The sequence below is a fragment of the Ursus arctos genome, unplaced genomic scaffold (genome assembly GCF_023065955.2).
Source record: "Ursus arctos isolate Adak ecotype North America unplaced genomic scaffold, UrsArc2.0 scaffold_9, whole genome shotgun sequence".
Taxonomy (NCBI): domain Eukaryota; kingdom Metazoa; phylum Chordata; class Mammalia; order Carnivora; family Ursidae; genus Ursus; species Ursus arctos.
In genome coordinates this window covers 38,544,167-38,561,471 of record NW_026623111.1, presented here as the reverse complement: position 1 = coordinate 38,561,471, position 17,305 = coordinate 38,544,167, and the positions used below count along the sequence as shown (strand labels likewise).

At 40.9% G+C, this 17,305-nt stretch overlaps 1 protein-coding gene across 2 annotated transcripts in view; it reads right to left on the bottom strand.

Annotated features, from left to right (window-relative positions):
* SLAIN2 (SLAIN motif family member 2) overlaps positions 1-11,993 on the bottom strand; it is a 78,084-nt gene extending 66,091 nt beyond the window's left edge. Inside the window, exon 1 of one of the 2 annotated variants that reach the window (XM_026508850.4) lies at positions 11,049-11,993. In XM_026508850.4, coding sequence (XP_026364635.1) covers positions 11,049-11,437 — 389 coding nt within the window. In that variant the 5' untranslated portion in view covers positions 11,438-11,993. The remainder of the gene's footprint in view (positions 1-11,048) is intronic. The other variant, XM_026508851.4, reaches the window with a different exon arrangement.
* Positions 11,994-17,305: the final 5,312 nt, after the last annotated feature.

The window sequence follows — 17,305 nt, the reverse complement described above, 5'->3', positions numbered from 1 at the left end:
AGATGAATATGATATTGTCCCTCTGCTTAAACTGCTCACAATCTAGACTACAGAGACCAAAGTACAAGGTTGTCTTGTTACATATACTCTAAAAATGACGTGCAAACAGTGATAGGTAACACTGAAAAGGAAGTAAACCAAGCAGGATATTTAGAATTTCACAAAGAAAAAAGATGCTCTGTTGCAGAATGAACATCAGAACATGTCACCAGGCAGGAATGTCCATGAAGTTTGCTGGCAACAGTAAGTAAATACAGGAAAAAGGAGAACTGGAATTGGACTGGTCAGGACTTCAAACACCTTGCTAACCCATTTTTATTCACTAGAATAATGACTTTCAATAGTTATCAAAACTCATACCTATTCTCACAAGGAAAAGAATCTTCCACTACTGAGGATATTCAGAAAAATGTGCTACAGATTTAGGGAAAAAAAAAAAAAAATCTAGGAGCCCCTGGGTGGCGCAGTTGGTTGGTCACCTAACTCCTGGTTTCAGCTTATGTAGTGATCTCAGGGTGGTGAGGTCGAGCCCACCACTGGGCTCTGAGTTTAGTGAGGAGTCTGATCAAGGCTCTCTCCCGCTCCCTCTGCCCTTCCCCTCACTTGCTTGCTCTCTCTAAAATGAATAAATCTTTAAAAAGAAAAAAAAAATCCATGATGCTCCTGTTGCTAAAGATCTCTCCCACATCTAAGCTTAGCACTTTGTCTTGAAGATACCTTATACTCCCAAATAGACTGCAATATTTTAATCACAGAAACAGAGTTAAAAGAACACTTAGAAGTAACCTAATTTAACTAATTTTTACCTCTTTGTAAGATCCTTTGCCACAGGACTATTCAACAGTCCTCACTGCTGAATGTTACTTACACTTTTTTTTAAAAGATTTTTTTTTTTTAATGTAACCTACCCCCAAAGTGGAGCTCAAACTCACAACCCTGAGGTCAAGAGTCACATGCTCTACTAACTGAGCCAGCCAAATGCCCCTGAAATTTACTTAAACTTTTTAAAGACAGTCCATACCAGGAGCACCTGGTGGCTCAGTCGGTTAAGCATCTGCCTTCAGCTCAGGTCATGATCCCAGGGTCCTGGGATCGAGCCCCACATTAGGCTCTCTGCTCAGTGGAGAGCCTGCATCTCCTTCTCCCTCAGCCCCTCCCCACTCAACTGTGCTTGCTCGCTCTCGAATAAATAAAATCTTAAAAAAAAAAAAAAGTCCATATCATCTAGAAACAGCTCTAGATACATCTAGAAACAGCTTTTCTAAAACTAAAAAATTTTATCTTAATTAAAATTTGCCTGCCTCTAATTTATACCTATTGTTCTAGTAATAATCTCCAGAGTTTTACAGAATCAATCTAATAATCCTCATTATACTCCTTCAAATATTTAAAAAACGTTCTCTTCCGAAAGCTAAATATCCATAGGTTAAATAAACCAAAATCAAATGTTTTTCGTTAGACAGGATTTTCATGCTTAGCATGAATCTCAACTCACTACATTAGCTATGTGACTTTGATTTTAACTTCATTACCTGCAAAATGGGGATAACATGACACATGTTACAACACAGATGAACTCTGAAGATACAAAAATAAGCCAGACAGAAAAGGGCAACTATTCTGTGATTTCACTTACATGAAGTATCTATAGTAGTCAAATTCATAAACACAGAAAGTAGAATAATAGTTGCCAAGGTCTGGGGGCAAGAGAATAGGGGAATTGGGGAGTTACTGTTTATACAGAAATTCAATGGGGAAGGATAAAAACTTCTACAGATGGATGGATGGTGATGACTGCATAACAATCAGTGTATATGCCACTGAACTGTACACTTAAAATGGTTAAAATGGTAATTTTTTGTTTTGCATGTTACCACAATAGAAAATGGAGATAATAACTTAAAATTGTGCAGATTAAATGATTTGCCATGCATAAAATGTCTTATACAGAACTCTGTATATAGAACATAATTAAAAAATAGTGATTGTAATATATTTTACAAATCATGTGGCCCTTTTTGGACAAATCCCATTTTTTAAGAAAGCAAGAACCTGCATTATCATGTCTCACAGCATCCCCAACATTGTGCTGTTCGCACACAGGAGTTCTAAGTATTTGTTCTATTAATAAAAAAAAAAAATTAAGTCACACTAGCATCACTGGAAAACCACTAGGAAGGGAATAAAATGCTCATCAAGATGTGTAATTTCTTAATTCACTGAAAACACACACACACGTGAGCGATATTACTTTAAAGTAACATTTCCTTAGTACAGAAGAGCCTAGAAAACAAACTTCAAGATGTTAATCAGCAAATAACTGCCAAACTATTCAGATAAGTAGTGATAATTTACAAATCAAACTGCTTTATTAATCTAGACTTAGCAAATAAAATTACAGGCAAATTCTACCAATGGTCTGCCATGAAAAGAATACCTAAAACAAAGAGGCCATGTAATAGGTTCATTCTTAGATATGAAGGACCATGAATGAAAAAACACAGCAAGTAAAAACCACATACTATCTATCTCTAAGGGAAGTAATGTAAATGTGGTTGACAATAATGAACTACATGATTGGAAATTGTTTGAAGACTGACTTTTACGTTTTTTTTTTTTGTTTTGTTTTGTTTTTTGCCATGAAAAACAGCATATACATATAAATCCCATATTTAAATATGAAAATCATATGCATCACACAGCTCACGTTTGGGATAGAAAGATCTAAGTGTTGCTTTCTCTTGCCCATTGAGGATTATAAGATTAAATCAAGCTCCAGAGATAATCCCCCCCCCAAAAAAGGAAGGAAATTCTGAGACATTCTACAACATGAAACTTGAAGACATAGGGCTAAGTGAACTCAAACAGTCACAAAAGCACAAATATTATATAATTCCACATACATCAGTTATTTAGAGTAGTCAAATTCATTGAGACAGAAAGAATGGCTGTCAGGGGCTAGGGAGGAAAGAGGAGTTATTGTTTAATAGGTATGGAACTCCACTTTGGGAAAATGAAAAAGTTCTGAAGATGGATGGTGGTCATGGTTGCACAATATAAAATGTACTTTAATGCCATTGAACTATACATTTAAAAATGGCTTAATGTGGCAAAATTTGATATTATGTATATTTCACCACAATTAAAAAATGGATAAAAGGGGCACATGGGTGGCTCAGTTGGTTAAGCCTCTGACTTTGGCTCAGGTCATGATCCCAGGGTCCTGGGATTGAGCCCTCTGCAGAAAGCCTGCTTCTCCACCTCCCTCTGCCTGTTATTCCCTCTGCTTGTGCATGCTCTCTCTCTCCCTCTCTGTCAAATAAATAAAATAAAAATGGATCAAAGACCTAAATGTAAGAGCTAAAATTATAAACCTTTTAGAAGATAGGAACAAATCTTGTGTTCTTGGATTAGGCATAGGTTTCTTAGACATGACATCAAAAGCACAAGCAACAAGAATAAATAAGACTTCATAATATTAAAAACCTTGTGCTTCGAAGGACTCTATCAAGAAAGTGAAAAAACAGTAACACTTGGGTGGCTCAGGTCATGATCCCAGGGGCCTGGGATCAAGTTCTGCACCGGGCTCCTTCCTCAGCAGGGAGCCTGCTTCTCCCTCTGCCTACTGCTCCCCCTGCTTGTGCTCTCTCTGATAAATAAATAAGATCTTTAAAAAAAAAAAAAATGAAAAAAAAAACAAACAAACAGAATGAGAGAAAATATTCACAAATCATGTATTTCATAAGGGATTAGTATCCAGCATATATAAAGAACTTACAACTTTTTATAAAGACAAGTAACACAATTAGAAAATGGGTAAATGGCTTGAATAAACATTTCTCCAAAGATAGACAAATGGCCAATAAATAGGTGAAAAGATGCTCAACACCATTAGTCATTAGGGAAATGCAAATCAGAACCACAATGAGATACAAATAGAATGGCTGTATAACAAAAAAGACAATAAGAAGTGTTGGAGAGAATGTGGCAAAATTGGAACCCTTGTGTATTGCTGATGGGAATGGAAATAGTCTGGCAGTTTCTCAAAAAGTTAAACATAGAGTTACCATTTGACCTAATAATTCCACTCCTAGGTATATACCCAAAAAATGAAAAAATGTCCATATAAAAACTTGTAAATAAACGGTCACAGCAGCATTTTTCATAAAAACCAAAAGGTGGAAAGAATCCAAATTCTCATCAACTGATGAATGGATAAGTAAAATGTGGTAAAATATTATTCAGACATAAAAAGGAATGAAAAGGGGCACCTGGTGGCTCAGTCAGTTAAGCGTCTGCCTTTGGCTCAGGTCATGCATGACCTTTGGGTCCTGGGACTGAGTCCTGCATTGGGCTCCCTGCTCAGCGGGAGTCTGCTTCTCCCTCTCCCTCTGCCCCTCCCCCACGTCGTGTGCTCTCTACTTCAAATAATCTTTAAAAAACAAAAAAAGGAATGAAAAAAAGGAAATGTTCTGAAACATGATACAACATGAATCCTGAAAATATTATGCTAAATGAAAGAAGCCAGACACAAAATGCCACAATTTCATTTATATGAAATGACCAGAAGAGGCAGTTCCATATACACAGGAAGTATATAAGTAGAGCTGGGGTGAGGGGGAAATGGGAAATGACTGACAATGGGTTTGGCGGGTTTTTTCTTTTCTTTCTTTCTTTATTTTTTTTTGTTTTTTTAAGCAGTGGGGCAGGGAGGTAATGAAAATGTTCTGGAATCAGATAGTGGTGACAACTGTACAAGTTTGTGAATATACTAAAAAAGCCACTAAATTACACACTTAAGGGCAAGTTCTATTGCATGTGAATTACAATCAACAAATATTTATGGATAAAAAAAGTATACTGAGAACATTAGTATCAAAAGAGGAATAGCTCATAACATGGGAGCAAAATATGCAATAATACTAAATGACAAAAAGTGGGCAGAAATATTCTTTAGCTTCTGTACTTCTGTCAATACTTTGTTCAAATGGACAGCCCGAATAAACATTCTTCAAAGGAAACTGAATTTCAAATAAGGCAAGGTGACAGACAATAAGAATGTAAGCCAGAATATAGCTTGAAACAGATTTAGGCCTACCCCTCCAAATAATGTAAAATAATGGAAATTTTGTCACTGAATTATTATTGATTCAAAATATGTCAATCGAAAATACCATGTCAGGTTGAATACAAACTTTTCCAAAGACATCCAGAAGGCTAACAGATACGTGAAAAAAAGCTCAACATCACTCACCATCAGGGAAATACAAATCAAAACCACAATGAGAAACCACCTCATACCTGTCAGAATGGCTAAAATTAACAACACAGGAAACAAAAGATGTTGGTGAGGATGTGGAGAAAGGGGAACCCTCTTACACTGCTGGTGGGAATGCAAACTGGTGCAGCCACTCTGGAGAACAGTATGGAGGTTCCTCAAAAAGTTAAAAATAGAACTACCTATGACCCAGCAACTGCATTACTAAGTATTTACCCAAAGGATACAAAAATACAGATCTGAGGTAAATGCAGGGGTAAATGCACCCTGATGTTTATAGCAGCAACGTCCACAATAGCCAATATTGTATATGTATATATACATATACACACAATGAAATATTACTCAGCCATCAAAAAGAATGAAATCTTGCCATTTGCAATGATGTGGCTGGAGCCAGAGTGTATTATGCTAAGTGAAATAAGTCAGAGAAAGACAAATACCATATGATTTCACTCATGTGGAATTTAAGAAACAAGACAGATAGACATACGGGAGGGGGGAAAAGAGAGGGAAACAAACCATAGAAGACTCTTAACAATAGAAAACAGAGTTGATGGAGGGAGGGAGGTGGGGGATGGACTAGATGGGTATTAAGGAGGCCACTTGCTATGATAAGCAGTGGGTGTTTTATGTAAGTGATGAATCACTGAATTCTACTCCTGAAACCAGTATTGCACTGCATATTAACTAGAATTTATATAAAAATTTAAAAAATATTAATAAAGTAACATGTGAGGGTCAAAAGTGTAGGTAAGAGGAAATATGATAATTTCTAAAGAGAAAAATAAGTAGGTCTAGAATTTCCAGACCAAACTTATCCTTGCAAAATTCAAAATTAAATTAAACAAAATGTCCATTAAGTTAAAAAAAGGAAAAAGCCAGAGGATTCACCATGAACAAGTCAAACCAAATAAAATGCAATTTCTATTTTGATAGGTTTACTTCACTGCAGGTAAGACACTGTAGGCACAGTATAACTTAATTACAGCAAGTAGTTTGGCAAAAATCTTTCATAATACCCATATAAAATGGCATATGGGGACACCTGGGTGGCTCAGTCGGTTAAGTGCCTGCCTTTGGCTCAGGTCATGATCCCAGCGTTCTGGGATGGAGTCCCGCTTCAGGTGCCTTGCTCAGTGGGGAGCCTGCTTCTCCTTCTGCCTGTCCCTCCCCCTGCTTGTGTGCACTCACACTCTCTGACAAATAAATAAATCTTTTAAAAAACGGCATATGGGCTTGATAATAACAAGTGGAAGTTACTAACAATCACAATGTGTGTTAATAGACTGATGTTAATCTGGAGGGATTCTAGTTGAGCTGCACATTTCAGAGCCCTTTACTCTGTCATTTTAACATTTTTATCGACAACTTAAATGAAGACCCAGTATGCCTACCAAATATGAAAATGACAAAAAATAATATTAAATACCTAAATCAACACTAAGAAATGAAATATAAAAACCTAATTTAAATGTAAGCCTAATATATAAATATAAATACAAAAGCCTAAAGAATTACTATCTTTCTAATAAATAAATAAAATCTTAAAAAAAGGGGGGGGCACCTGGGTGGCTCAGTCAGTTTAGCATCTGCCTTAGGCTCAGGTCATGATCCCAGGGTCCTGAAATAGAGCCCCCATCGGGCTCCCTGCTCAGCAGGGAGCCTGCTTCTCCCGCTCCTCCCTGCTTGTGCTCTCTGTCGCTATCTCTTTCATTCTCTCTCTAATAAATAAATAAAATCTTAAAAAAAAAAAAAGCCTAAAGAATTCATTACACAAAAACAGGGTTAGGGAGACTTAGTTTAACAATTTATGTATAAAAGATACTAAGTGTAATTGACACTACTGGATCATATTAAACATAAGCAACAGAAACCAAAACTGTTAATGAAATATTTGGTTTCAAAATAACAGCATTTAGCTCAGGCAAGGTGTATCCACCATACACTGTCTGGTCAAGTATCATCTAAAGTGCTAAGTACAGGGGCACCTGGGTGGCTCAGTCGATTAAGCGTCTGTCTTCAGCTCAGGTCATGATCCCAGAGTCCTGAGATCGAGCCCCACATTGGGGGGGGGGTCCCTGCTCAGCGGGGAGTCTGCTTCTCCCTCTGCCTCTGTGAGCGCTCTCTCTCTCTTAAATAAATAAATAAAATCTTTAAAAATAAAATAAAATGCTAAGTACAGGGGCATCTGGCTGGCTCAGTGTACAGCATACAGCTCTTAATCTGGGGGGTTGTGAGTTCAAGCCCCATGACAGGCATAGAGATTTAAAAAAATAAAATCTTTAAAAATAATAAAATGCTGAGTACAGTTCTGAGTACCATGTTTAATGACAACGAACAGCTAGAATTCATTGAGAAAAGTGATCGTGGTTGAAGGATCAGAAAATTATATTACCTAGAAATGATGAAATAAACTGAGACTGCTTTACTCTGCAGAAGAGATGAGAATGCTGTGTGTGTGTGGTGGGTAGAAGAGGTCAAGAGGACCATGACAGTAGTCTTCAAATATTTTAAGGGGCCATTCACATGGAAAAGGGATTATACCTGGAAAAAGCAAAATACTGGGTGAACAGCATAGGCTTTCAGGTCATAAAGTCCTGGATTCAAATCCTGACTCCATCATTTACTGTGTTATTTGCTGCTTAGAAAGATTGTTTCCTTACCTAGAAAATAATACTTAATTCACAAGTGGATGAAAATTAAACACAAAAATGTTTATAAGCTACCCGTTATAGCCTAATACACTGTGATGTACAGTGATGTCAACTGCTTTCTCTGACTCTTACAAGTTGTTCTAGAACAGTGCTTTCCACACTGAGATACAACCCATTAATGGGTCACAAAATCAGCTTAATGGGTTAACTAGCACTTCTTTCCTAAAGAAACATAAAATATTAGAGTTTACCACATGTACTAAAAGTAACTATAGTCTTGTGATACATTTGTTTCAATTATTCATATACATGTGTAATAGACTATGATGTAAAATATATTTATCATGAAGGTGGGTCCAAAAAAAAAGGTATAAAAAGGCTGTGAAAGCCACTGCTCTGAGGCACTGTTTTCTAAATGTGTTCTATAGGTACGAGTTCCTTGGGAGCTCAAAAATAGTTTACCACTTAGAAATTTACTATATTCAATATACAATTAGCATATCAACCAAGTCCAAGATTAAGGAAACCTGTTTATTTTTGTTAAACCTTGTTTTTCCCACATATATTTAACCTCAGACCCACCATTATTTTTTTCACACAGTATCTATTTACATCTTCAGAACTAGTATTTTGTAGTATACCCTTGGGGAAAAACATTACTCTAGATGAAAAAGAAGGTGCAATGGGTGTAAGTTACAGAAAGTAGATTTTTAGTGTGTTAAGAAAAAATTCTTGATTCTTTGAAATCTGCCCCCGCCACTAACACCCACCCCTTCCCACTTGTACTCCAGAAACATACTCTAAATGACTTTAAATGATTTATAAAACTTTCAATTCACACAAATCTTTTCAGAAAAAGGATAGGATCAAGATCAAAGCAATAAGCAGGAGCCACCTGGTCAAAAGAAAACTCCGGCATAGTATTTAAGACTTGCTTTACCTGAACAAACTCTGCTCGGAAACCGAAGCAGCAAAATACGTATTCAGCTTCCCCAAGTGCAGTCAATGTGTTCTAATAATACATAATCTAAAATGGGCTCATGAGTGCAGCTAATCCTCATTATTAAGAGCATCATTATCATCATCACTTGGAAGAGGCATGTGATGATATTTAAATAATTCTGGATTCTTTTAAAGTGTACACACACCCAGGATTCCTTTGGGAGGACGTGATCTCACACTAATATGAAAAACTGTCACTACCAAGACAGTTCTAATAATATTTCGTATTACTTGGAAAAAAAATAACAGCTTGATATGATATATTCGAGTATCTCTAATTCAAACCTTCCTAATTGGGAGTACAAATATCTGACTCTGCTCTAGCAGTTGTCAAAGCATAAAAGGTCCTTCCTGGGGCACCTGGGTAGCGCATTCGTTAGGCGTCTGCCTTTGGCTCAGGCGTGATCCCAGCGTTCCGGGATCGAGTCCCATATCGGGCACCTCCGCTGGGAGCCTGCTTCTTCCTCTCCCACTCCCCTGCTTGTGTTCCCTCTCTTGCTGGCTATCTCTGTCAAATAAATAAATCTTAAAAAAAAAAAAAAAAAAGCCCTTCCTACTCTCTCCCCACCTCCAGGCTCCAAAGCCACCTCTCCCCAAAGTTTGCCTCAGCTACTTTGAACCATTATTTTCTTCCCAATTTCTGAGCATTCTCAGCACTTTTGCTCCTCATTTTTTTTTTTTTTTTTGCAATTCATTGTGTATCTCCTAGCTTATTTAACTGCATAAAACTTGGCTCCCAAGACTGTAACTGCCATAATGAGCAGGGATCAACATGTTATGAATCTTTAGACTTTCCCTCAAGATCCTATAAGAGCTTACTGAATATTTCATAATTTAAATAACTAGGCTTAAGAGTAATTGCAGTTAGTTTTGAAGAGTTTACTATGTGCCAGACCCAGTGCCAAAAGCATATGTGGATTATCTCATGTAATCTTCATAACTCCATAGAGATAAGAACTATTATTTTCTCCATCAAATAGAGGAAGAAAGTGAAGTGCAGAGTAACTTGCCCAAGGTCATACAGCTAGTGTGGCAGAGCCAGGGCCTGAATCCAGGCAAAGCTCGTAACTACCCCAGTAACTGTAAAGTTGCACCTCTGCAATATTAGAGCCCAGGAAGAATTTCAACTTTACTGGCTTAAAAGTTTCAATTTCAACAAAGAGCTGACACATTTTAACTACAAATCAAAACCCAAAAAAGGGATAAATTAAGAGTTTCTCACAGACATCTTTATGGGGTTGCACTAAAATGAGGGAGAATGCCTCTCATGACCTTTCTATTTATGTAAGTGATATTACGGTATAGGTCACAATTCTATCATGAAGTAGCTTATGACAATGCAGCTTTGGTTTATATTTTTTAAATAGGGCTCCTTTTCTCTTCCCCTAGGATGACACAGAAATTAAGGATGGATGTGCTGTCACTTCACAACTCCGAAAAATGACAGACCCAATTCTTGTTTTAAAAAAGAGCCAGGCTCTTCTTCCACCCTTGACTTTTCACACAAAGCGGTACCGTCCTCTGTCCTCTTCACACAAAGCCAGCTTTACCCCACTACCCAAAGAGGAGTGCTGATTCACACGGTGTCCCCATCGCAGCCAGAAATGTACCCATCTCCCACCAGTCCAAACCACCGACCACTGCACTAGACCACTGTGGTCTGCTCCCCGGATCCGGTGATACCTCATCATGCAGACCCCTCCCCGACATCCAAAATGCTCAGGCCACCCTCCGAAAGCCAGTATTTCACACAAAGCAAGATCCTTTCCTTACAAAGCAGTTTCCCACTGCCGACTCCTCCCCCGGCGAGCAGCCCTTCCTTCCCAGGCTGGGCCAAACCACAGACCCCAACGGGGTCTAAAACCCAGAGGGTCCACAACAACCCAGGAGAAAATAAAACTAGCTACAAACCCCGTTCGTTCCTCTAGCACGCCTCGAATCCCCAACTCCAATTGACCTTTCTGCAGCCAAAGCAAAAAACCCACCAGTCCCCGTCAGGAGAGCGGATCTGGCTACACAAAGCGAGGTGTCTTACCAGGGGTACCCTCGGAAGACGCTCTCTGCCCCTGGGCCCGTCCCCGCCCAGCCCCGGCCCGGCGGCCCGCGCTCACCAGCTCTCCTCCTCCTCCTCCCAGCCTGACAGGCGCTCCAGCTCCTCGGGCCGCAGCGGCTCCACCTCGTCCAGCAAGCCGCCCTCGCCCGCTGCCAGCAAGGAGGTGGCGTCCCGCAGCTCCTCGCTACTCGTCCGCCTCGGGCCCGACCCGATCCCGCTGCCGGACTTGGCGCTGAGGCCCAGGGGGAAGCCCCGAGGGGACGCCGCGCCGGAGGAGGGAGTGGACGAGCCAGCCCGAACCGGACTGCCGGGCCCGAGGGAGCCGACGCCCTGCACGGCCCCAGAGCGGCTCCTCAGCTGTTCGTTCTGCTTCTCCAGCTTCTTCACCAGCTCCTGCAGCTTTCGCACCTCCTGGTCCGCGTTCACGTTGGAGTTAACGTCCTCCATCCCGGCCCCGCCGCCTGTGCCGCCTGCCACCCGCTCGGACTCACAGCGACAGGGAGAGGGCCAGGGGAAAGAGGCGTCGCCGCCGCCGCCGCTCACTCTAGCCGAGGCGCCGGCATACAGCAGGGCCAGGCCCCACCGCCAGGGTCCCCCCAGCTCCGGTTCCGAAGCACCGCTGGCCCCAACCGAGCCGCCTCATCTGCGCCGGCTCCAGGATTGGGGGAGGCGGCGCCAATATCCGGCCTCGGCCGCCATCTTTCCTCCGTCCCTCCGCCCCCCGCAGTCCGTCCCTCCGCCCCCCGCAGGCCGACCCGGTCGGTGACCTCAGAGCGTCGGGGGTGGACGCGGCCGGCGGCGGGCGCTGAGAGGACCAAGCGCCGAGCTCGCGGAGGGGCGGGACCGTGGGCGAAGCCGGTGGGTGGGGCCTCGGCCGGAAGGGGCGTGCCCGGAGCGCCGTGGATGTGGGAAGCTGCCCCGCTGGCTGGGAAGAGCGATTCCGGCCGCAGGCGGGGCGTCCGCAGGGAGATAGGCTCGCTAAGGCCGGAAAGGAGTAAGGACTTGGCTGCGGGTAGGGCTAAGATCGCAAACAAAACTCTCACTCAGCTCCGCCTATTGGTCTTGGATAGGGGGAGTGTGATGTGTTCTCCACCCCCAAACACTGGCGTGTGGGACCAAGCGCCTGATCCTGTCCTCTCGGCTGGTTCTCTGGTGGGCGCTTAGCCGGACCGCTTGGACAGTTTATTTTGTCTGTTTGTTCAGCAAATATTCATTCCATGAGTACTTGAAATAGGAGATTGTCAGGGCTGGCAGGAGCCTCAGGGACTATCGGTGGCCCATTTCTTCCTCGAAAAATGAGAAAACAGAATTCCAAGTGCTTGAGAGTCTAAGGTCAAAATAATAACCAGAAGTTGCTGAGTGCTTACTATGGGCCAGACACTATGCTAAGCTTTTCTTTTTCTTTCTTTTTTTTTTTTAAGTAGGCTCCACACCCGGCGTGGAGCCCAAAGCCCGCTGGAACTCACCGGAGATCAAGACCTGATCCCAGTTGAAGAGTTGGCCGGTCAACCCACTAAGCCACCCAGGCACCCCTGTGCTAAACATTTTAAAGGCATCTCATGGATTAAAGCAGTTTTTCCGACTTAAAGTTTACTGCACACTGGCTTGGAAGCAGGGGATAGAAAACCGCTCCTCTTACCTTTGTTAATTGATTGGTAATCTGCTCTTTGCATCGTTTTCTTGGGAAAAACTTTTTCATGGTGTGTCTTGACTTTAAAAAGTGTATTTTAAGAGAACTTAATAAACTTAATAAGTAAACATTAAAAGAACTAAAATTTAATAAACAAAAATAGACATACTGATGAATGCTGAGCGTTGAATGTAAGAAATCTGCCTTCAGTGGCACCTGTTTATAATGTGTACTGCTAACAGCAAAACAAACCAAAAACCACTTAAATGTTTTTTTATCACAGTCATTACTTTTCAGATGTCAGCTGTGAATGATTTGGCTTATGTTTGCAGCTTTCCTCTAATTGCCTCCTCCACCTTTAGCTAATAATGATCCAGTCCTATTACACCTGGGTGTGGACTAATATGCCATGGCTTACTTCTACCATTTAGCCTCTCCGTGCTGTATCTTCCTTGCCTAGAATATTCTACCTGCCAAATCTGATTCCTTTTCTTAAAACCCATGCTTGCATATCTAGGAAAACTTTTCCTGACAATTGTGCAGGATTTAGCTGTTCTGTTTACTCTAGCATTACTTGAGCAATAGTTTTCAACAGGTGTTTGTATTTTTAAATTTTTTTGCTTCTTTTTTATTTTTGTCTGTTTACTTGATGAAAAGGGACCTTTTTTTTCACATCTAGTGTCTGACACAGAGTACATTCAACATCTGGTTTGTTGAAAGTTGAGAAGAATGTATATTCTGACAGGTGAAGGTCTAGATGTTTATTCATAGCAAAAAAAGCATTGAGTATTTTCAAAGTTTGCTGACTACTTATAAATAAGTATTTTCTTAGATATGTATACCTAATCAAAAGATGTCTTTGGTAACACAATAATTGTGAAATAATATGTATTATCTATATAATGCAAGTCTGAATATCATTGCTGTCTCTGACACATCTGAACTCGTTGCCAGAGGGTTCAATATCATGACTGCTGCACATATACCACTTTTCACTTGTGTTTAACAGTTTGTGAAATAGATTCCAACTAGCTAGGTTCTGTAATGAGAACACTTCAAATATATTCCTTGATTAAGAATAGTTCATATGACATTGTGAAGTTAAATGCTAATATTTCATGGTAGCAAGAAGAGGTTGGTGTGACAAGGAGCAATGAATGGAGAATCAGAAGGCCCAGTGGCAGATTCTAGCTATACCATAGATGTGGTGTTTGACCGTAATCTCTGATCCTTAGGCAAGTCATACTGGCTGTATATTCAAAATGCATCTGCATACTTCCTGGTACCTCCACTGGTACAGCTGTCATTCCAACTCGCATCTTTTCTTGTCTAGTTTACTGTGGTCCTCTCTTACTGGGCTGTTCCACTTTGCTGCTTCCAATCTGTGATGCACACAGCAACCAGACGATCCTTTGCTTAGTCTTATCAGGTCACTCCCCTGCTAGGAACCTCGACTTGCTTCTCAACATACTTAAACTACCAAGTCCTTTTCTTAGCTCTAAGACTGGATATTTGGCAGCTTGTGCAAGTACCTCATTGACTACCAATCAATCACTCTTCCCCGCCATCACCCTACTCCAGCCACACTGGCTTTTTTTATGTTTTTTAAACATGCCAAACATGTTTCTACTGTAGGAACTCTGTACTTGCTATAACTTCTATCTAGTATCCATTCTTCCTCCACATTGTCATATTACTAACTCTCTCCATTCAGGTCTCAGCTCATCTCACCAACTAAGTTCACTAGTCCCATCTTTATGACCCTCATAAAATAGCATCCCTATCATTCCCCAAGCTCTTAGCTTGTTCCGTTTTTTTCCTCTGACACATCGTCTATTTCTTCCTTTGTTTGTTGCCAATCTCTCCCCAGTAGAATATGAACTATGTGAAGACAGGGTTCACTGCAGTATCCCTGGTGCCCCTACTATATTGTAGATGTGCAATAAATGTTGAATAGATGATGGGTGTACGTCAAGGGAAGCCTCCTAACAGAGAATTTCAGATAAATGTGTTTGTTATGTCTCAAATCATTAAAGTAGAAATTCCTAATGTTGAGTGGTTGGTTTTTTTTAATTATATATTTCTCTTCCAAAGAGCAACATGTCACACTACATATGTCATCCTCAAAACTAGGTCATTCTCCACTTCCTGAGTGCCAACAGCCCTTAAGAATTGCTGAGGAGAGAAAGTCTCGGGTTCTCACTTAAAAGTATGAGGACAAGAATATTTCCAAACTGTCCTAAATGTTGCCTGGATCCTTCTCTTTCAGGTTACCTACAATACTGTCTTCTCTGATGACTCAGAAGTGTTAGAGCACGTTTTTAAAAAGTTACTCGAAAAGCAGCTCTTTCACAGAGATATGAGAAGTTAAGCTGGTAGGTGTCTACGGTGTGCATCACAGGTATCTCAACTAGATTTTTCAGGTGTTGTCTTTTATGATAAGCTTGCTTTGTTCCTGGATGAAGGAGTTGCTTCTCTTCTCAGCAGGTGTGGCCCTTTCCATAACTTGCTCCTATTTGCATGTTAGCTCCTGCCAAAACTCCTGACAAAGTGGAAAATATTACAAAGCACTGTAAGTATTTAGAGGGAAAAACTATTACTCAATGGCTTAAGGGTATTCAGCAGTCCTAAAATCCTAAATCAAGACATATGTGCACATGTGTGTGTATGTGTAACAGCACATGCCCAAAAGTAATTTAGAAACCGCAAGGTGCTTACAGAAATATTTGCATTTGTTGAAAACATGCTCAAATTTGTTGAAGAAACCTTAACTATCCAACACATCCACTATAGCCTCACACACATCCACTTGGCTAGTCATTTCCTATGTGTCCTCTCTCACCTATTCACCAGCATCCTTCTCCCAGGTGTACCTCCTTGGGTCTGTCAAGGGGTCTCTTCACTGTCTTGGCCCATGCAATTTTAAGCAGGAATCTTGGGAACTTCAAAGGCTAGGTGTATTTGAGAATGTGAATTGAAATCCTGCTGGCAAAAAGAAGAGGGACCCAAGATTTGGACCTCAGAATGTTTCTAGTCAGCATTGATCAGATCCCATTATGGGATGCTTCAAGGGTGGCCATAATGGCAGGCATCACTTCCTTCTGGAAGGTCCTCTGGCCAGAGGGTGGCCCCCTACCACACTGTTGAGGGCATGCATTATATTGACGTAGGGGTGAGGAGGTTCATGACCAGGGCAGATGTGAACATGCTCTTAAACTCTGAAGATGCTCTCTCAGCGCTGAAGGAAACAATACCTTATCTCTCACCCTTTTTGTGGTAGCAAGTGAGGAGATAAGATTGCTAAATAACATTTATTATTTCCTTTGTAAGTAGTATATCAGCAGCACAGTGTAGTTGGAAAAGTGGGTTTTGAACTACTTCTGAGTATCGATGATCTAGAAAACCTACCATTTAAGGAAAGGAAAAAACTTATTAAGTATCATCCAAATCTCCAAGTTGATTATCCAAGTCTCAGTAATCTAATCTGGGGTCTAATATATATTATTCTGAGTATTGACTTAGAGGTGGTATAGAGATAGTAGACCATGAATAGAGGTTTGTATTAGGCTAAAGTAAATTAAGCTGTCACTGAGATATCTATATACTCTTCTATCTCAGAAGTTGTAGACAGTTCCATTCCTGAGTCTTTGAGGTACTCCTGGAATATTACAGACTGAAAGACATCATCAACTATTCAATTTGTCCAAGCATGTCTAGAAGGGTTACTTTTTTATTTGTCATCATTCTTATGTAAACAAAGTTATATGTACCCTAGAATATTCTGTAAATATCCAGGTCCTTCTGAATTGGCCCAATAATAATAGTAGATAACAATTATTGACCACTTTTAAGATACGTGATAATTCAGGGGTGCCTGGGTGGCTCAGTTGGTTAAGCGTCTACCTTCAGCTCAGGTCGTGATCTCAGGGTCCTGGGATCGAGCCCCACATCCAGCTCCCTGCTTCACTCTCTTCCTCTGCCTGCCCCCCCCCCGCCCACCGACTTTTGAGCTCTCTCTCTCTCTCTGAAATAAATAAATAAAATCCTTTAAAAAAAAAGATGTAATAATTAATTTAAAACTCACAATACGGTGCCTGGATGGCTCGGTTGGTTAAGCGTTTGCCTTCGCCTGGGGTCATGATCCCAGGATCCTAGGATCGAGTCCTGCATCAGGCTCCCCGCTCAGCAGGGAGTCTGCTTCTCCCTCTTCCTCTGGCCCTCCGCCCTGCTCATGTTCTCTCAAATAAATAAATAAAATCTTTAAGAATAAATAAATAAACCATAAAAATAAATAAACTCACAATAGTCCTTTGAGGTTGCTGCTATTAGCACCATCATCTCCATTTTATGAATGAGGGAACTGAGACAGAGAGGTAAGATAATTTCCTAAGGTCCATGGTCAGGAAGTAGTAGAGCTGGATTTGAACTCTGGTGGTCTGACTTCAGAATCTGCACTCACAAGCGCCAACAGTGCATAACCAAATGAGTTCTCCATGTTTTCCTTACAGGCGTATTGATATGTCAGTCAGCTACCATCCAGGGTGGAGACGGGGCGGGGGGGGGGGGGGGGAAGGGTTATTGCCTTTATGATAACTAATGACTCAGTCCTCTTGCTCTAAGAGCAAGTTTTCCAGCTTTGAAGTCTCAGCCCAACACACTGAAACTGTTCCTTAGAGAGGGAGACA